At 41.6% G+C, this 24,112-nt stretch overlaps 1 protein-coding gene across 1 annotated transcript in view; it reads left to right on the top strand.

Annotated features, from left to right (window-relative positions):
- Window positions 1–24,112, top strand: part of ABCA13 (ATP binding cassette subfamily A member 13) — a 282,083-nt gene that overhangs the window by 38,635 nt on the left and 219,336 nt on the right. The window contains exons 8-15 of the mRNA XM_045007417.1: window positions 3,195–3,328; window positions 9,802–9,966; window positions 11,881–12,080; window positions 17,985–18,112; window positions 20,834–20,928; window positions 21,173–21,349; window positions 21,757–21,962; window positions 23,361–23,500. Coding sequence (XP_044863352.1) covers window positions 3,195–3,328; window positions 9,802–9,966; window positions 11,881–12,080; window positions 17,985–18,112; window positions 20,834–20,928; window positions 21,173–21,349; window positions 21,757–21,962; window positions 23,361–23,500 — 1,245 coding nt within the window. The remainder of the gene's footprint in view (window positions 1–3,194; window positions 3,329–9,801; window positions 9,967–11,880; window positions 12,081–17,984; window positions 18,113–20,833; window positions 20,929–21,172; window positions 21,350–21,756; window positions 21,963–23,360; window positions 23,501–24,112) is intronic.

Genomic DNA, 24,112 nt, shown 5'->3' with positions numbered 1-24,112 from the left:
ATCAACACTGAATTTCATCTGCCCTTTTGTTGCCCAGTCACCCAGTTTTGAGAGATCCTTTTGCAGCTCTTTGCAGTCTGCCTGGGACTTAACTAAATTGAACAATTTTGTATCATCTGCAAATTTTGCTACCTCAGCGTTTGCCCCTTTTTGCAGATCGTTTATTGATATATTGAATAGGACTTGGCCCAGTACAGATGCCCGGGGGCAGGGCTGGCTTTAGGACGTGCGGGGCCCAATTCAAAAGAGCTGCCGCCGAAATGCCGCCAAAGACAGCAGCAGTAGCTCAATCGCTGCCGCTGAAGATAGCGGTGGCAGTTTGGCGGCAGCTCAATCGGTTGCTGCTGTTTCCGGCAGCACTTCGGAGAAGGGTCCTTCAGCAGCAGTTGTCTTCCGGGGCCTTACCTTGCGGTGCCCGTCTTCCAGACACTGAGCATCATGGGAAGCGGGGGAAGCGGCCTAAAGCCAGCCCTGCCTGGGGGACACCACTATTTACCTCTCTCCATTCTGAAAACTGACCATTTATTTCTACCCTTTGTTTCTTATATTTTAACCAGTTACTAATCCATGAGAGGACCTACCCTCTTATCCCATGACAGCTTACTTTGCTTAAGGGCCTTCGGTGAGGGACCTTGTCAAAGGCTTTCTGAAAATCTAAGTACACTATATCCTCTTGATCCCCTTTGTCCACCTGCTTGTTGATCCCTTCAAATAATTCTAGTAGATTGGTGAGGCATGATCTCCCTTTATAAAAACCACGTTGACTCTTCCACAACAAGTTATGGTCATCCATATGTCAGACAATTTTGTTCTTTACTATAGTTCAAACCAGTTTGCCCCATACTGAAGTCAAGCTTACCATCCTGTAATTGCTGGGATCACCTCTGGAGCCCTTTTTGAAAAATTGGTGTCACATTAGCTATCCTCCAGTCATTTGGTACAGAAGCTTATTTAAATCATAGGTTACAGACTACAGTTAGTAGTTCTGCAGTTTCATATTTGAGTTCCTTCAGAATTCTTGGGTGAATACCATCTGGTTCTGGTGACTTATTACTGTTTAATTTATGAATTTGTTCCAAAACCTCCTCTAATGACACCTCAGTCTGGGACAGTTTCTTGATTTGTAACCTAAAAAGAACAGCTCAGGTTTGGGAATCTCCCTCACATCCTCATCCATGAAGACCGATGCAAAAAATTCATTTAGTTTCTCTGCAATGGCCTTATTGTCCTTGAGTGCTTCTTTAGCATCTTGATCGTCCAGTGGCCCCACTGGTTGCTTAGCAGGCTTCCTGCTTCTGATGTACTTTAATTTTTTTTTTTTGCTATTACTTTTTGAGTCTTTGGCTAGCTATTCTTCAAATTCTTTTTTGGCCTTCCTAATTATATTTTTACATTTCATTTGCCAGGGTTTATGCTCGTTTCGGTTTTCCTCACTAGGATTTAACTTCCACTTTTTAAAGGATGCCTTTTTGCCTCTCACTGCTTCTTTTACTTTATTGTTTAGCCACAGTGGCACTTTTTGGTTTTCTTACTATGTTTTTTAATTTGGGGTATACATTTAAGTTGAGCATCAATTATGGTGTCTTTAAAAGGTTTCTATGCAGCTTGCAGGGATTTCACTTTCTGTTTAACTAACCTCCTAATTTTTGTGTAATTCCCCTTTCTGAAATTAAATGCTACAGTGTTGGGCTGCTGTGGGGTTTTTCCTGCCACAGGGATGTTAAATTTAATTATAGTATGGTCACTATTACCAAGTGGTCCAGCTATATTCACCTCTTGGACCAGATCCTGTGTTCCACTTAAGACTCAATCAAGAATTGCTTCTCCTTTTGTGGGTTCCAGGACTAGCTGCTCCAAGAAAAGTCATTTAAGGTGTCAAGGAACTTTTATCTCTGCATCCCATCCTGAGGTGACAAGTACCCAGTCAATACGGGGATAGTTGAAATCCCCCATTATTATTGAGTTTTTTATTTTAATAGCCTCTCATCTCCCTGAGCATTTCACAGTCACTATCACCATCCTGGTCAGTAATATATTCCTACTGCTATTCTTATTATTCGAGCATGGAATTACTATCCATGGAGATTCTATGGTACAGTTTGGTTCATTTAAGATTTTTACTTCATTTGATTCTACGCTTTCTTTCACATATAATGCCACTCCCCCACCAGCACGACCTGTTCTGTCCTTCCGATATATTTTGTACCCTGGTATTACTGTGTCTCATTGATTATCCTCATTTCACCAAGTTTCTGTGATGCCTATTATATCAATACCCTCATTTAAAACAAGACACTCTAGTTCACCCATCTTCTTATTTAGACTTCTAGCATTGATATACAAGCACTTTAAAAAATTGTCACTTTTTAGTGCTCTGCCATTACATGATGTAATTGAATGGGACTTTTTTCCTTTGACTGTTTCTCATCAGACCCTACCTGTATTTTATCATCATCCATCCTCTCCTCCTTACTAGGACATAGAGAATCTCCATTAATAGATCCTCCCCTGGGGGATGTTGCTGTCCGAACCACTTGCTCCTCCACACCTGTTGTCTTTCCCTCAGCCCTTAGTTTAAAAACTGCTCTATGACCGTTTTAATTTTAAGTGCCAGCAATCTGGTTCCATTTTGATTTAGGTGAAGCTCATCCTTCCTGTATAGGCACCCCTTTTCTCCAAAGTTTCCCCAGTTCCTAATAAATCTAAACCCCTCCTCCCTACACCATTGTCTCATCTACGCATTGAGAACCTGTTTAAGTCTAAGGATGGGTGAAAATTGTGAATAGTTCAAAAATATGAAGGCTTTGGCGTCCTCGAGAACTGGTATTGAATCATGAATATGAATCCCTTCTTGAATGATGTAAAAGCTCTCCACTGTGTATTTTTACTGTTTGGGATGTATCTAATATTGAATTAATATGGTGAAATTGGTACTGGCTACTAATACAACAGACCAAAATTCAACAAATGTACTATTTGCTTTATACTGTTAGATTAACTCCACTCACCAGACTTCTAGTGAAATTGTGCATATTAACTATTTCTGTCTGTCTCCCATGCAAACACTCCCATCTTAGTGTCTCTCACATAAAAAGCTGACAGTGTCACAGCTGGATCTTATTAGAGAGCGGTTACTAGAATACAAATTCAGAAAACTTAGGACATGTATAACCTAAGTTAATCTTTTCTTATAGGCTTTTGGTACAACCTGACTCTTTGGGATGTTGTGTGGGATCCGCATGCAGTCAAAGTGGAACTTGAATCCAGATTTGGTTTAGATGATCTTCATATTGGAAAACTCTTGAACTATACAGCAGAGTTCAATAAGGTAAATTTCTAAAAATGTCAATTCCTTTTTTGTTTTGCTTGTTTCCTTTGTAACTAATGAAAGCTTTTCATCCCTCGTAGATGCTAAAGCAATGTCTTTCAGAAGTAGCTACTTAGTGGGCATTGCCATTGCAAAAAAGATAGCATAATCTCATACGAGGTGAATGACACACGCCCAACCTCAATCCAAAAACTTGAATGAAAGCATTGCAGGTTTTGTTCAGCCAACATTTGTGTCATGATACACGATGAGCTTCTTGAAGAACATCAATCATCGCTTGAAGCAATTTATAACTGAGTGAGAGAATGTTTTATTTAGAGGCAAACAGGGTACAGATGGGAGAGAACATTTCAAGTAATCTCTCCCTTTAAGGCACAAGCACCATCTTCTCTTTCTTTGCATCCTCCACAAGGGGACATAGCTTAAAGCAGTGGTCCCCAACCTTTTTTGTCTGGCAGGCGCCAGACGATGAGCCACAGAGGACCGTGGCAGCGGACGAGCACCTGCCAAAATGCCGCCGACAAGCGGCGTCATCCAGAGGCGTCACTGCCGAAATGCCGCTGAATTTCGGTGGCATTTCGGTGGATGCTCGTTTGCCGGCCAGTACGTGGGCCCACTTAGACGCCCCAGTGGGTGCCATGTGCCTGCGGGCACCGCATTGGGGACCCCTGGCTTAAAGGGATACAGACAACTTGAGATCTAGTGTGGGTATGGCACTGCAGCAGGGAGGGTGCTTTCCAGTGCAAATAGACAGAGAGCTCTCAAGTTCTGCTGTGGCTGGAGCAGCAGCACCGGAGGCACGTTGGGCTAGTTACCTGAGTAGGTACCCAGGGGCTCAGGCAGGATTGTACTTGGGCAGCTAGTTCGGGCTGCTGTCTGAGCCACCATATCCACAAAGCATTTTTTTTAAGTGCGCAAGCTTGAGCAGAGTTATTTAAAAGGTGGGGTTTTTAAATATACAGAATAAAATGAAAGGAGAGGAAAAATAAAATAGTGGTTTTCCATTTGCCCAACATTTTCTTTGAAGTGGCAGTTAAGTAAATATATATTACAATGAGACGATGATGGAAATTCATGCAGCAGCCAAAAGTTTGCAAATTGTCTCCTCTCAGCTCTCATCAAAATAAATGCAAGTAGCTTCAGCGGGCATTTGTGCATATGGAGCTGTTTAAAGGCCTGTTTACTTTAAAAAAAAAAAGTTTTCGTGCCAGGCTCTGTTCACCCAATATGAGGGTGATGGGGGCTCTGCCATTTTGGTTGTTACCCTTCCCAGAGGGGCTTTCAGAAATGACACTTCAGCCTTTATTCCCATATGTGTTAAAACTGAATCTTCATGTTTAAAGAAAAAAGCCTGTAGCTGTGAATCTTTCCATGCAAAGATGACAACCTCTCTAATAATGTTAGTAGGGAGAAAATAGTCAAGAATTAAATGTTGTAATGATTCATAAATTCCTAAAACAACAAACAAAAAAAATCCCTGGTATATTTGTAAGATCTGGGCAAACAATTGAGTCCAAACTTGCTTTGCTTTGGCTGCTTCTCTGAACTGAACCTGAAATGCTGCTATTTTAGAAGAGGTTCTGTCAAACTTTCTGGAGTGACTCATGAACGTGGATGCCAAGCTCAGGGCAGATGTGTCACAAACCAGGGCAGAAACTCCAAATTGGATGTGTGTTCTATAATTAGATTTCACCAACCAAGTACCAAGTGTGAATTCAGGCACTATAACAGCCTGAACATGGAGTCACAGATGATCCTCTTGGGTACTCAGGTCTATTTTCCCATCCAGGCAAGCCTGCCTTTCTCTTGCACCAAAAATCACAATCTTCAGGTCACCCCAAAGGACCAGTCACTTACTGCAAGTCAACTGTACCTCAGATCTCCAACCAAAGACTACGCTTGGTGCCAATCCTGTAATAAACTAACTAAAGATTTATTAAGTAGGAAAAATAAATGAGTTATTGACAAGGTTAAAGCAGGTAAACCTAAGACACACAAACGAGATACATCTTTAGGTTCCAAAAGATGACAGTAGCTATAATATGCAAGCTTTTATAGAATATCATCTAGACCAACCCCCTGCTCAAAGCAGGACCAGTCTCCAACTAAATCATCCCAGCCAGGGCTTTGTCAAACCTGACCTTAATAACCTCTAAGGAAGGAGATTCCACCACCTCCCTAGGTAACCCATTCCAGTGCTTCACCACCCTCCTAGTGAAAAAGTTTTTCCTAATATCCAACCTAAACTTCCCCCACTGCAACTTGAGACCATGACAGAACAAGGAGTAATCTGCCACCATTGAGAACAGTCTAGATCCATTCTCTTTGGAACCCCTTTTCAGGTAGTTGAAAGCAGCTATCAAATCCCCCCTCATTCTTCTCTTCTGCAGACTAAACAATGCCAGTTCCCTCAGCCTCTCCTCATAAGTCTCCTGTATGTCCTTTAGGGCTAACCAAAGTTAAACAGCTGGGGACACCTTGCTTATGCTCAGAAATCTTTATCCAAATGTTCAAGCAGATTAGGGATAACAATTTCTCTTTAACAGCAATTTTTATTCCCTTCCCCCAGCTTTCAACCTGTGATGGAACAATGGCTTCTGCACATACCCTCTTCAGGCATGTGGGAGAAGCAATGAACAAAGTCTTTTGTCCACTGATGTTCCACAATGGCTTGTCTGGTGGCTATAGGCCTTCTTTTATTGGGGAAATAGATGACACCTTTTGTGTACAGCTCTGCAAATCTGCAGATATCCATTTATATCCATGGACCACTGGTGTGGATAGCAGCGCGGATGTGGATACAAATTTTGTATCCATGCAGGGTCCTGATAGTAAGACTCAGGCAGGCAGTGATGAGGAACCATGGCACAGACCCTCCAACTGCCCTGGGTGGGAGGTCTGAGGGACAGGGGCTGGGGGCTGCTGGGGCCCCCCCACCTACAGCAGGTGGAGGGTCTGACATGGCTCCCGACAGCTGCCTGCACAGCTCTTACTGAGGCACACCCTCACCAAAGCCGGGGTGCGGGCAGCTGTGGAGAGCCTGGGTCCCTCCACCTGTCCTGGGCAGGGAACCTGGGGGACAGGGGCTGCTCGGTCCCTCCATCCAGGGCAGGTGGAGGGACCCAGACTCTCCACAGCTGCCCTCACAGCTCTCCCTTACTGGGCTCCAGTCGGGGGTAGGGATACCTGGAGCCTCAGCTTGGCCCCCGGTGTAGAGCCCTGCAAATCCACAGATATCTGGAGGGGTTTATAGTCTTAGCAAACCTTTTTATAGTTACAGAGCAAAACACTTAAACATTACCTTATTACATGAGATATAGATATTGTAAGTAAGATAAAGTCTAAACACATTCTTATAACTCTAATATCGATTGTAATAGACATGCAAGCCATACTGGTTTCCATCTGTGCATTGGTCTGTGTTCCGTGAGGCTCAGTGGCCTTGGCTTGAGCTGGCACCTGGTCTGTCAGCATCAAAGTGTAAACTCATCAATTGTGATGATGGCCCAGAAGAGTCCTGAGCTCTGTTACTCCATTTCTGAAGAGAAGGGAAGGTGTGACGGGATCAGGACTCACCACCGCTGGCGCCTCCCGCTGGTTGCTCCGGGATTTAGCTCTTGTCAGCTGTGTAGCACCCTCTGTGCATGGTGTCTCGCCTGTTGTCTGCTCTGCTGGTTTGGGACCCGTGTTGCTCCCCACTCGGCAGCGTCCTCTTCAGGACACTGCCCTCCCGCCATGCCCACTACTCCAGTCTCACCCCCTTCCAGGTGTGTGTGGGGGGGAAGGGCGGTTTAACAACAGTCCTTCGGCTTGCACCTGCCTTGGTGGCCAACCACAACCCCAAAGTCTAGCCCCTCATTTCAGGAGCAGGTTGCAGTCTGTCTCGCCCCCACTCCTCTGTGGCCAGGTGCAGTGCAAGGGGGTGACCCAGGCCCACCTGCTACTCTGGGTCCCGACCAAGAGACCCTCTAGTGGCAGCCTCTCTCCGCCCTCCTTTGCTCCCCTATTGTCCACCTTTCTTCCCTGGGCCATTTCCCCTTTGGCCCCGTGCACCTTCTCGATCCTTTTTACCGCAGCCTAGCAGGTAACTGGGCTGGAGCTCTCCTCTGCTCCCCCAAGCCCACCCAGCACTGCTAGGTCCAAGGTGCTACCTCCTTACCTCAGGAGCCAGTCCTCCTCCCTTGCTAGTCAGGGAGAGACTGCCTTCTCCCTTGCTAGGCAGCCTTTATATAGGGCCCAGCCCGACCCTGATTGGCTGCCTCTCCCTTTGCCCTGATTGGCTGCTGGCCTGCACAGACTCTCTGGCCTATTCCAGCCCTTTCTCTCAGGGGGTGGGGCAACCGCCCCACCACAGAATGGTTCAGGTTTGGTTCCTCTAAACTTTCAGATTAAATCCTGAATTTGAAGTTCTCTGCATTCACCAATCATTAATATTCATGCACTTTGGACTCCAGCTTCTCTGTTTTCAGAAGAAATGCAAATAAAGTGCCTTCCAATTAATTCAATTGCTAATTTATTTGATCATCTATTTAATGTGATGAAAACTTCATGGACCGAATAATTGTAATTAAAATAACAGCTCCCCCCATTCACTGGTATAAATCTTGATTGCTTTAGGCGGGTATTGTTTAGTAGTTTAATCTAGAAGGTTGCCACTTAATTAAGGAAGGTTAAAATCCTGACTCAAAGAGAAGAAAATGAGTACAAAGATGCGCAATAATAAAGGTTGACTGATTAAAATTGTTAGACAGACATTGTCAATGTTATAAACGCTACCAGGGAGTACAATGTGCTCCCTGGTAGAAATTTGCTTATTTCGGGCCCAGTGATAAGAACAGTTTTGACTGCAAGAAGAGGAAGGGTTTTTTTGTTTTTGTTTTTTTTTTTAATGAACCCCAGTGAAGTGGGTCTACACAGAGTTTCTGGTGACGAGTAGAGCCCTGTGTGGATACAAAATGTATATCTGGGGATATAAATCAGATATCTGTGGAGCTGCAGGGCCACTGCAGGAGCATGTCGGGCGACTGCTTGCAGGAGCCAGTGCCCTAGGTGGGTAGCTCCTCTGGCATTGCTGTACCTCCCCCCGAGTCCTGCCTCTAGCCTTGCCACTGATGCGGGCACCGGGGTCACTGGCAGCTGTCCCTGGTTGCGCTAGCATGTGCAAGCTTAGGCACTTTGCTGAATGTAGCTATTATGCCTGCACTGCTTTGGTATGGCATAGCTTTTGGAAAAGCCTAGTTATAGTGAACCCTTTTAAAAATCTGTTTACAGAAAAACTCTGATTTTCTCCCTTTGCTGCGTATGAGCTCTCCCTGTTGTGGGTGGTTAACTTGACGGAGGATGTTTTCCTCTTTTCTTGTCTCATTTCTTCTGTCAGTGCAAACAGCATTCTTTGGGCAGGGCAAACAGCTCTTATACAACTCATTTTCCTGCTTAACATATTAAAATCAAATAAAAATGTGACAAATTAGCAAAGATGGGGTCCATCTATGGCTTTTTTTGTTAGTTAAACTGATTTCAGACTTTTTTTTTTAATGTTGTGTCCTAATCGCAGCTAGTGTGGTTTGCTGTGTGACCATAAAGTCACTTGACTTTTCTGTGCCTCAGATTAGCCATCTACAAAACTGGAATAATATCTACCTACCTTACTCTTATGTTACTGGGAATCTTAAGCCACTGCTTTGCTGCTGCTTAAAGAAATATATAGGATCATGAATGTCAGTCCCAAAGAGTCACAGCATTGATGTATGAATACCTGAATTTCATGTCTAATGTTCCAACTGGCTTGCTGACAAATCTTTTTGCGGTATCTCCAGTATTGCCCTAGTCACAGATGACCAAAATCAGAATTTCAAAAGGCTGATTACAGGATTATTGTTAGGATGAGTTAGTCAATATGTACAGAGTGATTTGAAATGGTATTAAGAAATAGAGGAATTTTCCATGGGAAAATTAAAAATATTTTGGTATAGAAGTCAGATTGACTTTCCATGAGGAAAAAGGATTGTCAGGCTTCACAAGTTGCGAACTGTAATAAATATAAATTAGTTATCTATCCTAAACAATCACATCTTTGCATCTAGTGGCTCTTTTGCCTCAGTAAATTTTACATCAGTGTAACTACACTGGTGTAAAATTCCTGTTGACATATGCTGCACCAGTGTAAAATGGGGCTTGCACCAGTATCATTTATTTAGTTTCAAGCTACACCAATGCAAACATCCCTAATGTAGACCAGTCCAGAAATGCACACAACTGGGTAGTGGCTAATGAGTTTTTTGGAGTTTCCTGTCAAAATGCGCAGAGTACATTTTGCAGTCGCTATCGCAGATCACTAGATTGTGATAACTGGGCTTTGTTCATCCTGAAAGCAGCCCCACAGCTCTGCTTTTTTCTCCAACAAGTAAGTTGATATGGGTGATAATACTGAGTGGTTCTCTGACGTGTTCATCTATTTCTTTTGTCACTGCCAGATTCCCACAGAAGGCACACTGGAGCAGTTTGTATGCTCAGTCCTGTCCAATGTGTCCGAATTTAAAGCTAACAAAGAGGATAATGAAGGAGGCTGTATCCATGCATGGCTTGAGGCCAAAGTCTATCTTGTCCATTCTGTCAACAAGATCAAACTCTACATGCAGGTATGATTTAATAGGACAGCTGCTATGATACATATTTTGCTTATATACTGTTGGTCAATCATTATCCCTTATTGAGCTAGACAGTATTCAAAACCACAGGCCGTCTGTGTTCTGTTTTAAGCCACTGCTTTGCTATCTGTGTTCTGTTTTAAAAAAATGGCAGACTGCACAGTTAGCATTAGTGTATGCCATTACAATGGAAATATAATGGAAACCCTGTTTATCCAGCCAATAGTTAATCAAAACTCCCCATTAACTGAAGCTCAGGCATGAAACCTGACAGAACATAGAGAGTGAAATTCACTCCTGTGTAGAGGGCCAGTAGAAGGACCATGCACCCACTCCCCTTTAAGCCCTAATTTGAGAATTTAAGCGGTGCATAGGCTTTGTGCTGTCTACTTGCACAGAGGTGAATTTCACCCACAATACCTTGCCTCCCTACTTAGAGGTGGATTTGGATTTCAGAGAGTGTTGGATAAAACTGGAAGCAGAACACAGGACTGTAGTTCTAGATCTCCACTGTGCCACTTAAAAGTTCTCTTGTTATAGAGTGGCTTGAAAAGCAAGATCTGGCTAGGTCTGTGATGCCATGAATGTATAATCACCTGTAGAAGAGAGGCTAAAAGTTTCAAATATTTTGCCAGTGAAGTAAAGTTAAAGAAGGATTTAAAGAAGGATCCTACCTTGCTGTCTTAGTTTTTGCTGTTTTTCTTTAATTAAAATGTATATTCTTGGGATAAAGATTATTTGTATGGAGTCACAGAAGTGCATGACAGGTTACTATAATAACAACTACTGCCTCTGATCTGACAAATTTACACTCTAATCTGAGGACGTCACAGCTGAGCTTGGGTGTAATTTTCATCAATATTTTGTGCACTTCAGCAGCTTTCCTAATTAAAAAAACCTGTAATAATAGTACTTATTCTTAGTGCATTTCATCAGCAGATCTCAAAGCACTTTGCAAAGGAGATCAGTATCACTAGCCTCATTTTACAGATGGGGAAACTGAGGCACATAAAGGAAAAGTGACTTGCCAAGGTCACTCAGCAGGCCAGAGCAGAGAATAGAACCCAGTCTCCTGAGTCCAGTCCATTGCTCAATCCTCTAGACCACACTGCCCTTCTGTAAATTACTGTTCTATAAGGGTCAATATTTACCATATTTAACTTCAATATCAGTGATAATCTCAGATATTATTGTATGCTAATAGTTGGCAAATGTTGACATTTTAGTGGTGACCACTTGAAGTACTGTACACTCGGCCAGATTTTGGACCTGCTTCCATCCCCTAAGGGGGCAGCTCTTGATGTAAAAGCTGACCTGGGGAGCATAAAGCTGATATAGCTGCTACTTAGTCTACCCCCTTGAGCCTAAGGGGCAAGATGGGAAGTAGGAAGGGAAGAGCAGTTGCTGGTGAATCACTGTAACTAGCAGAATGTAGAGCAGCTGAGTCAGACCAAGGTGTTTGGGCCCTCTGTCTGTAAAAGCAAGTAAAATAACTGAAAATGTTGTATTCGCTTTGCCAAGTTGGCATCCATGCTGACTGTACTTAACATTAGCCTTCATGAAGCCAGTCCCTTCTGAGTAAAGATGGATCATTAGAGAAAACTTTCATTGTATGTTGTAACTCAAGAGGAAGAAAATCTGATTTTTGTTTGGTTTGTGAAGAACGTTTGTGATTTGCATAATGGACTAGGCTGTCCCCAGGGGGATGCATGGCCCGGGGCGGAAGTGATGGATTTGTCTTCCGGGACCGACAGCACCGGCCAATCGTGCCGTCCCACTGGGTACCCCAAAGCACGGGGCCTGAGTGGTCTCCCCGATTCGCCCTACCCAAGGGCTGGCTCTGATAATGGAGAGGAGCTTCCATCCTGTAATAAATGAAAGTTTGTTTCTCCTTTAACATGCTAGATATTTCAGCAGTGGTTAAGCAGCAGCGAGCCTCAAAAATTCCTTTTTGAACTTGGAAGAAGCATGACTGATCTTGTGTCTCAATATCCAGAGGACAGTGAGGCCTGGAAAATTATTTCAGCAATAAATATCCTGATCCAACATGTGAATGAAAAATTGGAATCAAACTTTGCTGAAAGACATCAAGAATCTCAGGATGTGTAAGTTTATGCATCTCCATTTTCAATATTCACAGGGCTATATTGATTTTACTTGAAGGACAAGAATGTCAGCTGTGATAATCAGAGCGTAAAATTTTAGTAAAGCTTTTGCTCTTACACAAACTCCTCTTTGAGCAGTTTATTATTAAAACTAATATTGTAAACAAGCTGTAAAAATATGAATTTGGGAAAAGAGGGTGGAAAAGAAAATGTCTCAGTAAATTTATGCAGAGGTTGACTAAAATAATAGAAACGTAGGGCTGGAAGGGACCTCGAGGTCATCTAGCCTCTCTCCCCCCCCAATGCTGGACCCATGTACCTTGACCATCCCTGACAGATGTTTCTCAAACCTCATTAGGGTGAAAAAGCTACTGATACTTTAATGATTTTATTTGTATAACATCACTGGTGTGTCTGGTGCTTTACAGACAACTACCATAAAACTGACAAATCCCTGTCCTTGGGAATTTAGGACCTGATTTTGTAAGCTAAGGGACAAATCCTGAGAGCTGTTGAGCACCCACAACTCCCACTGACATTAGGAAGAATTTTGGGTGTTCAGTCCTTGACAGTAATAAAAAGGGTGGTGGAAGGGATATGGGGCAAAGAGGTGGGAGAGGGAGGCCAAAGGGATACAGTGATAGGCTGGAAAAAGATATAGGAGGGATATCCTGGAAAGAAGAGAGGGTTGGAGGACAGGATAAGGAGTATGGTTTCCCATTGTGTGCTATCCTTATTCTTCCTAAAGAAATTGGCAAGACCCTGTCAGAGAGCTAAAGGGAGTGGGGTGGTGGAATAGGTTCGAGGAAGGCAAAGTGTCAGAGAATTGTAAGCATATGATTTAATCTGAAGAGGTGTAGAGCTGTTTAGCAAGAAAGACAGCAGAGCTTAAGAGTTGTTGTGGAAGTCCACAGAGGCCCAGAACAGACTGGGTATTCAGATTGGTAAGGGTATGAAAATTGGAGGGAAGGAATGAAGAGAGGGAGATGAGTCTAGGGCAGGTATATCTGGGGCTGAGACTACAGTGGTGGCCAGAACACTGACAGACTGGATATTGTGGAAGGATTGTCTATTAGGTCTGGGTGAGCAAGAGATGCTGAAACGTATTTTAAAGTTTAGTTTGATAATAAAGAGATGTTTTAAACCCTTCATCACATGGGTAAAAACCCTCCCCATTCATTTCATATTACTTCAAATCTCCAGGCTGCCAAACTGCTTTTCTTCACTACTGCTGCCAGCCACTTTAGTGTTACCCATCTCTCTCCTGGCTGTGGCTGTGGTCACTTGTGTCCCAGCTTTGCTCTTTCACTTACATTCAGCATTGATTTGGATGGAGCTGCATTTGCTGTTGATCAGCCTCATGTTACATATCTGAGTCCTCTGTGTATACACAGGCACCAGCAGTTAGTACAGCAAGACAAGAGAGCACTGGTAGTGAGCCGGGGTTGCAGGACTGAAGGGTTTAGCCCACAGTGACTCCAGGCACTGCAACTGCTGCCAAATATATGGTGAATCCTCCAGGCCTTCACCAAATGACTCTTCCATATTCTTCAAGGTGGCTTCACTGGCTGATTACCTGGGGGAACGGAAACCTTTTGTTAGAGCAGGAGAATGTCTCCAATGGAGCACTTTTCATAGGTCCTAGAGGTTCACAGTGAAACCCAACTGGGAAGCCCCTAAGAGTCTCTTAGGAATTCCCTGCTTAGTCACTTGGCATCCGCTGGCACTGGTGTCTGACGATGGGAAGGTAGAGGTGCCTCTGCAGACTGTCCCTTCTGTGGCCTCCTGAATGGGGGAGAGATCAGTCTTGTGATTAAGGCCTTCAAAAAGTGTCAATGTGTGGCCAGTGTTTGTCACCCATAATACAGTTTTTAATCTGTTGTGTTTTCAGTTTAAACCGATTTTTTACAAAAAGTATTATTCTTTTTTTCTGATTTTCACCCTACTTTTGTATCATTCAAATATAGAAAAAATAACTTGTTTTATTAGGAAAATACAATACATTGCATGAGATATCTGTATTACGGATAATACATTAGTGTGTATTTGCAAAGCTGCCTGTTGAAGTAAGGCTATGTATTAGCTTAGAAGATACACAATAAAAAAACAGGCATGCATGCAAGTTCTAAGTGTGTGTACATCTGAATGTATGGATAAATCTCATGCCCACCATGCACACATTTCAAGCTGTTAGCAGGTAACCGTTTAAAGATTTGACACACAAAAATGGGAGGAAAATACAAATCTGTATCCGAATACGTTTCAGAACACAAGGAAGTATTCAAAAGTTTAAAAAACAAAAACAGGAGAAAAGGATGAAGTTGAATATATGTGCTGCAAATGTTGTGTTATAATTATTAAATGTAAATATGTATAGGCTGATACTTGTCTGCAATAGTAAACTGTTTATTCAAATGAAAAGTTTTATTTGGGATTAGAGAGAGATTGTTTTCTTAAACTCAGAGGTGGCATTGTGTTTTAGTTCTGCAGCAAACCACATTGAATTGCTTTCATCAAAGCATGAATCTACTAAATACTTCCCCCCACCCTTCAGTCCACCAAAATAAATGCCAATATTTACCCAGAAAAATTAATGGTTTTTTTGCATAGATTTTCACCTGTTTTTGTTGTTGTAGCAATAAACACCAATAAATTCCCAGGAAAAATTAAATAAACTAAAAACTGAAAATGAAGGGCCCTATGTGTGAGGAATTGCTGTGTGCCTGACATCACTATTTGAAATACTTAGTTAGGAAAGGAATTTTATGTGTGTATCTGTGTACAGATGAAACCAAATTGTTTAATTTTATTCTCTCATGAAATGGCTTAGTTACTCACAATCAGGGGAAGTCAATAAGCAGGCCGCCAGACACTTTTGAATGGACTGTGAAATCTTTTTATTTACTTCTTATTATTGTGGAGTGAAAAATGTTTCTCCAGAGTCCAGATCTTGACTATACCTTGACCAAGAAATTTGGACCGTGACCAAAAATAATTGTCCTTCCCCTGCTCTAAATAAAGAGAAGGAGGGTAATCTGAGAGAGAGAGAGCGAGAGAGAGAGAATGGTCCAGTACTTAGTTTGCTGGCCTGACACTTGAGAGATGTGGATTCAAGTCCCCTATTCCACCCCAGATTTATTATGTGACCTGGGACAATTCCCTTAGTGCCTCAGTTCTCTGTCTATAAAATGGGCTAATGGTACTTCCCTACCTAATAGAGAGGTTGTGAGGTGCTCAATACTAAGGTAATGGGGGCCTCCAAACAGAACACGTTCTCAACTCAATACCTGGCCCCCAAGCTTCACGGCAACCCCTGCTAGGGGGCTCTGGCACTCCAGCTTGGCTGCCCTCTTTGCTCCCCTCTTGGAGCTGCAGCCATTCGGTTGCTACTTGTTCCAGGGACCCATGAGTTAGCTCCACTCCAGCATGGCTTTGCTCCCCAGAGCTCTGCCTGTCCCTAGCTGCAGAGTAGCAGCACCTTATAGGCCCAGGTGTAACCCAGTCCAGGGCAGCTTGGCTCAGTCTACACAGAGACCAGCTACCTTGTGACAAGGCCATTTCAGAACCTTGGGAGAGACTCTTTTTTTTCTTTCTCTTGAACTGAAAGGTAAATTCCAAAAGTGCAAAACTTTTTCCTTTCCTCCCTTAATGTCGCTGAGACTTATGAGTTCGCTAAAACACCACAGAATGTATCATTCTGTAGCCTGAATAGGATCACGAGGCAAAGGAATTCATTCTGACATTCACCATCTAAAGCTGCAATTAGCTTGAATATTCATGTTAGTATTTCAATGAATCTTCAAGCACTGATTTTGTTTTATTTGGGTGTCTTTAGAGGTGTGGTGAGGATTTTTTTGTTTTAGTTGTCAATTTTTATCTCAGTGCCATTATATACTCTCAAACTATTAAGAATCTGAAATTGAACCCCCCTGCTGAAAAAAGAAAATGCATGAAATCGAAAGAGTGCACCTAAAAACAGATTTAGCAAAACACTTAGGCACTTCCTGAAGACTCCTTGAAATTAATGATACTGAAGCATGTGCTTAAGTGCTTTGCTGAATTGAGGCCTGGATCTTTAAAACTATACCCAATAACATATGCAAGTACAAATACCAGCAAACACAAGCAAGTAATCTTATTCAAACAAGTAGTTCCATAGACTCACGTGAGAGATTATTCATGCACATAAGTGTATGCAGGATCAGGCTCTAAATCTCTTGTTATAATTATACAAGTTTAAGAATAAAAGGAGTAATACTTATTCTGAGATTCTTGAGTAGTGCATGCAACATTGCAAATACTTTATATTTTAATATACATATATTATTTCCTATTTTTCCAGTCCAATAGAATTATCCTATTAGCAATCAGTCACTGGGCTAGTTGAAATCCACCTTGGTGCTTTAGGGATGCCTACAATTCTCAAAACATCAGACTGCATGTGAGCAGAAGCTTGCAGCTCTGTAAAGAATTGATTGCTCATTCATTTCAAGAATTCTAATTCATGGCACAAGCTAAAATACAACCCTGCTAAGTGACCTGTGACAAACAGATGCTTTAGGAACCTGGTTTCCCTATCTATAAAATGGGAGCAATACTGCTTTCCACAGGCAAATTTTAAAAAGATACTATACAGGAGTTAACATGTCTGCAGCCACAGAAAGGTAGGTAACTAAGTAGTGGTGCCCAGATTTTAAGGATTGGGGAAACTGAGGTTCAGAAGGCCAAATTTGCCTGAGGGGCACTATGGTATTTAGATAAGGCACAAGATGAGGAATGAAGAGATAGAGATTGTAGTTTTGCATCTGATGTTGGTGTGTGAACATGGCTAACTTAAATCTGCACCACAGTTTCCCTTCTTATAAATTGGAGATACTGTTATTAACCTACTTCATCACTAAACTGTTTGAGTGGCATATAAAGCCATTTGATAGAACTGGAGATAGAACTTGGAAGGTACCAGCCCTACGTTCTGACCCATAATCCCTCTTTGGGGAGCTGCCACCCCTGCCTCTTGAAGATCCACATGTGCAGAAGTGTTTCATTTAAAATACCATGAACACCCACGTAGTAAAATATGTCTTGTGGAAAATGTCATCCCCTGAATGTTCTAAAAGGAAGGAAGGATGACTTTGTGATTAAATCTGCTGTAATGGTGACACCTGTACTCTTTAATAAATGTGAAAAGTAATTTAAACCCATAAGACACATCTGTTAATACATCCCAGAATTATATTTGTGTTTTTTGCAACTGCATCACATTGTTGGCTCATATAAAATTTGTGATCCACTATAATCCCCAGATCTTTTTCATCAGTACTTCTGTTCCATTTTGTTGTTCATCAGTACTCCATTTTGTTGTTGTGCATTTGATTTCCTTTCTAAGTGTAGTATTTTACCCTTGTCTTTATTGAATTTCATCTGATTGATCTCAGACCAAGTCTCCAATGTGTCAAGCTTTTTTGAATTCTAATCCTATCTTCCACAGTACTTGCAACACCTCCCAGTTTGGGGTCACCTGAAAATTTTATTAGCTTACTCTCCATCTTATTATCCAAGTCATTAATGAAAATATTGAATAGTGCCTGACCCAGGCCAGAGCCCTTCTGGGCTTCCCAAGGTAAGTCCTCCAAGTTTGACAGTGAACCACTGACAGTTACTCTGAGTACTGTCTTTCAAATAGCTGTGCACCCACCCTATAGTTTCATTTAGACCACATTTCCCTAGATTTTTGTGGAACTGTGTCCAAAGCCTTACTAAAATCAAGATGTATCATGTCTGCAAACACAATGCATGATATGAAGATGAATACGCAACAAAAATAAAGTCATTCTGCAGTACTGCATCCTTCTTGGTGTCATGTTGAACTTTCCATTCTATTTTTATCATTCTTTTTGCCTACAGAACCCTGTATCTGGAGAAACTGCAGACTGTCATTCAGAAGTTGCCTCAATGGCCTGTTATGAAGAGGTTGCTTCTGGTAGATGGAGCTATAAGGAATGTAATAATCCAAAATTTATATTTCACTAAAGGTAAATCTGCACTGTAGTTACTTTTCATCAGCTCTCAAATGGCTGCCCTGGCATTTATCAATAGCATTCCACATCTAGCAAAGCATTCAGACTATGTAATATATTCCACGCTAATATATTTCCAGTGTCTCTAGAACTTCCTTCCTCTTAATGGTAAAGCACAGTGTGTGTGTGCACACACACACATTTTCATTCTACAAGTTTAGCAAACAAGTATCTGTATAACTCTATCAGTAGTCTGCTTTCATCCTGATGAACACATACGTACGTAGTAGTGTATGTGCTGTTTTTCAAGGATTGAATTCATAAAGATGTGAATAATTGTATTTTTATAAAATATGTTCTGTCTCCTACAAAAGTGGATCTGAACAAGATCTCCGGATCTGAACAACCCTGTACTTGCTTGCAATTTTGTGTTTCGATCTGGATCCTGGTCCAAGGTCTGTGGCTGGGTCTCTGCCTGTGTAGCGGTACCAAAACCCTGGATATGAACACATACGGGGAGTTTAGATCTGGATTCAGCTCTGATCTTTGTGGCTCAGGCCCATCCCTATTGTTTTATAAGTCTTTTCCCTGTCAGTGGGCTATATCTGATAACTGTTTCTTACTGCCCATCCAGTGCGAACATTTCAAATTTAGAGTATTTCTTTTATGATTGTAAATAGCTGTATTGGATTTTTTTGTATTTTCAGATGACTCTACATTAGTCAGTTTTAAGTGCTACATTAATTAATCAACTTTCAGTGTCTTTGAAGAGCAGTTCTACTCTGAAAAATGACTGTAAAATATGTATAATTATATTGTCTCAATGACTTCCAAATCACATATGCTCAGTTTACATATAAAAGTGTTTGCAAAATCAAGCAAGGCTCCCAGAGTCAAGAGTTTCCTTCTTGTGCACTATTATCAGATAGAAAGGTTTTACAGGTTACATTATGCCCTCAGTGATAATAGTGGCTATTTCTTCAAATTATAGCATCAGTGATATCTCTATTACTGTTACCATTACTGCGTTTGTAGATGATAGGCCTGAAATTGAAATTCAGTACACTGCTCTCCTGCTCATGCACAAGCAAAAAGTATAATCCAAGTCAGTGTGTTAGCTCTGTTGGCTCTGTGGGGGGAAAAAAGCAGTGAAAATGTATTTTAGCCACTAAAGGCAGGCAATGTGACTCTGAGTGCACAGCAGGGAACAGACCTGGTGAGGAAGAAAACGCATTCTTTACATAATCACTTTTCAAAGTAGAAGCACAATTTTAAGACACAAAGTTTAATTCAGAATCAGGCACTTTATATTTCTAAATTCAGTTACACCACTATCAATCAGGATAACTCCACTGAAGTCAGTGGAGGGAAACCAGTGTAAAACTGACATATTGTAAGTAATATCAGGATTAGGCCCATAAACTAATTTAAAACAATTGCTAATTGGCTTTTGCAAGCTGTGAATATAAATTCTTTAGTTCAGGAACAGTCTTTTTTTTTTTGTTCTGTATTGTGCACCCAGCACAATAGGGTCCTTGTCCTTATGCCTCAGGTTCGTAGGTGCTATGATAATAAAAACAATTTATAGTTGTAGTAATAGTCCTGACTTGTGAATCCCAAGCCTCCAGGAAATTCAGGGTCATGCCTGTAGTGTTTTTTTTCAGGTGCATTAATTTGAAATATTTTAGGCCAGATCCCGATGTAAATTGGTGTAGCTGCACTGATATTGATAGAGCTATGTTATTTATACCATCTGAGGATCTGGAGAATTAACTTCTCTAAGGTGTAGGAAAGGCTGTCGCGTCTTTGAGAAGAACACACGTAAGGGCACAGCTCTAAGAGGTGCTTAGGGAACAAATATTTCATGAAAGCTTGGTGGGTAAGTGCCCATCAGTAGTGCATCTTCCCCTGCATGCAGTACTCATAATCAAAGAAGTTGTCAGACAGTCCAATGCTCCACTTGCGCCAGTATAAATCACTAGGAACTCTGTTTAAGTCAGTGGAGTTGTACCATTTTAATTTGTGTCAGAGAAGAGAACTGCAGGGAATGGAATCTGAATGCAACTGCTTTTTGTGGTCTACTGCACTGTGTAATATGGACATTCAGGTCCCAGTTTTTGGCTGTATTGGGGTCACTTTGTACAGCGCCAGTAGTATAAAGAGGTCTAGAAGCCAGAGCAGCTGGCCCCAGGAGGATCACTGAATGGTGGAGGACCCTCGGGTAGTACAGATCCAGTGTTGCAGCTAGCAGAGAGGCTTGGGAGCTTCGCCACTCTACCAGGCATTGCACAATGTCTCCCAGAGCTCCAGGAGAGCATGTCTGTCGTGCCATAGAGGTGCTGGGTATGTGTCCCAGCCACACACAGGTAGCAGTGCTGGCTGGATTTAAGATACACAGGAAGCAAAGCCTTGGACTTATTCCCTCCCAACCTGCTTGGTGTGGATGCTAACCAAGAGTAGTCCTTTCTTTCTGTGAGTGCAAAGAGTGCAGCTGTATACACACCTACAAAGGCTTCTTGTGCTTTCCCTATCAATACACATAATCGGGCCCTACATAGGGGTATTCTTACTTACATTATTACATTAATAGGGGTATTACAATGTCATTATGCCGTGTTTCATGCATATTCCAGAAGGTAGGTTTGTCTCTTTTATAGCACATCAAAGAACTGCACATTCTGAGTCACAGGGATAAATATTTCCTTTTGCTGAAAAAAATATATAAATGTCTTACAGAAATTGTACATAACCTGGAAAAAATGACACCCTTTATTAAAAGAGATGGGCTCATGCATCTAGACATTGAAACACTCTTTTTGGAGTTAAAACAGGTAAGTCATCACTTATTCATAGTCTTTAAACAATGCATAAAATCCACAGGTTAAAAACGGTTCCTTTTTGTTCCTGGTATAGATCGTGCTTTCTAAAACAAGTGGTTCACCATTCTGTTTGTTGGCCTTAGTTTAGTTTTTATTTTAGATGTTATAATCATGGGGTGGTATGGCTAAGGTTGAATTAAATCAACCTCATTACACTTATTTCATTTTCACAGTAATTGTGTTAATTGCATTTTAGATCTTGATGAGTAACATGTCCTGTACATGCCAGGATCTGCTCACCATGTTTGAGAAGGCTGTTCAGCTTCCACAGGACTTAAAAGTCAGAGACATTTTAGCGGGCTTCGTGTGCCACCACAACTATCCAAATGAGACTTTCAAGTTAAGCAACCAAATCCAGTCAATAAAGGAGTCTGTAAGTATTTATGAATATCTTTTTCTTCTTTTGTTTAATTTAAGACCTGAAGTGCATCCTCGGTTTACTTCATTTTGTACTGTCAGAATGGCTTGGAGCAGGAAAGTACCTTCAATAAATTAAACTATTTATAATATTATTGTGGTAATACGCATACAACCGCTGCGTGTATCTTGTGTGCCTGTGAAAATTTGGATGAGCCACCTTGCCAAGACATCCAGAAGGAGAACAGATTGAGGACCTGATTCTCATCTCTCAATCTCACCTACACCTGTATAAATTGGGAATAGTTCTACTGAAGTCAATGAAGTTTTATTAGTGTACGAGACAGGGCCCAAGTCTCAAAAAAGCATCTTCCTCTTTAATTACATACAGGTTACAAACTATTGCTTTCTTTATTTTCAAAGGTCCTACTTTTGCAGAAAGTACTTCGTGGAGAACAGAGCCTGCCAGATTCAATAATGGAAGAATATTTGGGATGGCAAGAAATAGAACAGCAGCTCACTGAAAATAGTGCTGCTTACTGTAAAATCAATCGGTTGCTGAGCACAAAGACACTATCTGAGGAGGACGTCTACTTCCGCTCTTGTCAGGAGCAGCTACTCCTCTCATTGTAATGACTCATACATTATTTTTTGTATATATATATAAAGGGCCTGATTGTATTCTCTCTCACATTAATCTAAATTGGGGAGAAACTCCATTGACATCAGTGGAGTTACACCTTTGTGGAATCAGTGTAAATGAGATCAGAATCCAGCCCTGTGCTTAAATATGAAGTGATTTAATACTTCTTCTCAAATGTTAAATCTAGGCATAACATTGTTAAAATAAAGTTACATGTATATTATGAAGTATTTTCTTAGAGCATAGTCCTACAGTTACTTAAGAATGTAACATCTTGTCATAGAATATCAGGGTTGGAAGGGACCTCAGGAGGTTATCTAGTCCAACCCCTTGCTCAAAGCAGGACCAATCCCCCGATAGATTTTTTTGCCCCACATCCCTGGGTTGCCCCCTCAAGGATTGAACTCAAAAGCCTTAGTTTAGCAAGCCAATGCTCAAACCACTGAGCTATCCCTTCCCCCTCCCAAGCCTATCCATTGATGGGATTATACTTGTGCATGAAGATACTCCTGTGCATAAGTATTTGCAGCATTAAGATGTTCTATAGAGGAGCTTGGCTTATTTTTTAAGTCTCCATTAGGCCCAAACCTAATTCCACTGAAGTCACTGCCTGAAAGACCATTGATTTAAATGGCAGCAGGAACAAGCCCATTGTTTGTACTAGCCTTTAGATATTAGATAATTTATTACTGTCTCATTTTTGTCCTTTTCCATTTGTCAGAAAATTGATTTTTCTCCCCCTACATGTTTCTAAATGAATTAGAAATTGACTGAGGTGTTTTGTTTGCTTCTCTCATTTGAGCACCAGCCTCACAGATAATTACAGCATGACCCTGGCAATAGAGCATGACTAACAGAGGGCCCATGTGCCACCTCAGTTGGCTCTACAAAGTGCTGTTTTTATGCAGGACACACAGGAATGTTGGCTATAGTTTTTCTTTTTTTAATGACAAAGTGGTGGATGATTAATACAAAGTAGATGTTTATAATCAGGAAGATGCACTTCCCTCCCAGACTGGAATAGTTTTAGAATGCCACGTTTTGAGATAAACTAGTTGTTAGTATTTCTTGAATTCATTGTGCTTTTTCCATCTGATCAACAACTTGTGTGGCACTAAGGACCAGCCTCCCAGTTCTGCTCACGTGGACATCAGTGAGAGTTTTGCCCTGATGCTAGTGGGAGCAGGAGCTGGCCATGAGCCCTGCTTGCCTTACTCCTGTGATAGTTGCTCTGAAGTCCATAGGACAGCTAGTACAAGTAAAACAGCAGGGTTTAGCTCTAACCATACAGCAGAACCGTGTGTGCTGATCCCAGTGATTTTACTTTAGAAAATCAACATTCTGATCATGATATATCTGCCTTCTGGGTCCTTGATCATTTCAGGGTTATTCATACACTTGAAGAAATATGGTTTGCTTTTGAGGAAGACCCATATTGGAAGGAATTAACAACATTTGTTAGGAGAACATGTGAGATAGCTCAATATGTGAACAAGCAAGAAGGTTTCACCAGAGGTCACTCAAGTAAGTAAAAACTAGTTATTGCTACAACAAATTCTTTGCTTCTCATGGTTCTGTATGCTTCTCCCAGTACAGTATTCAAAAAAAGAAACGGGCAGCTTCATTACGGGTATATTTCTATTTTCAAGAAAGCTGTCACTCTTATGATTAAAGCAGTGGTTAAACTGCTAGCCGAGGAAAACCCCAGAACATACAGGGTCTGATTCTGCACTCTTACCTCAGTGTAGATCAGGGGTGATTTAAAGCTCTGTGGGAATCTTTCAACAAAAGTTTTTTGTCGTAATATGCTGATTCGTCGATACCTTCAGGAAGGTTTCTCAATACCTGAATGGAATTTCTGGTCAGAAGGAGACTGAGATCTCGGAATAGCCAGAAAAGAGCAGAAAAGCGTTTTGAAATTTTTGAAAATTTTTGTTGGGCAGGAAATCTATTTCTGAGTCTGAGTCTGAGTCTGTGAATGCGTTAGTTACTATTTTTAGTAAAGCAGTTAGATCCGCAGCATTTCCGATGTTGGATTTTGAAAGTGCTCAGGATAGCACCAAGCACCTCCAAAACATGGCCCATCAGGTACCTGCTTCTTCAATTCTCCCCCACCCCCATTGTTCCTTCACCTAA

The sequence above is a fragment of the Mauremys mutica genome, chromosome 2 (genome assembly GCF_020497125.1).
Source record: "Mauremys mutica isolate MM-2020 ecotype Southern chromosome 2, ASM2049712v1, whole genome shotgun sequence".
Classification (NCBI taxonomy): domain Eukaryota; kingdom Metazoa; phylum Chordata; order Testudines; family Geoemydidae; genus Mauremys; species Mauremys mutica.
The sequence above is the reverse complement of the archived record's forward strand: the minus strand, read 5'-3'. Positions and strand labels throughout refer to the sequence as shown.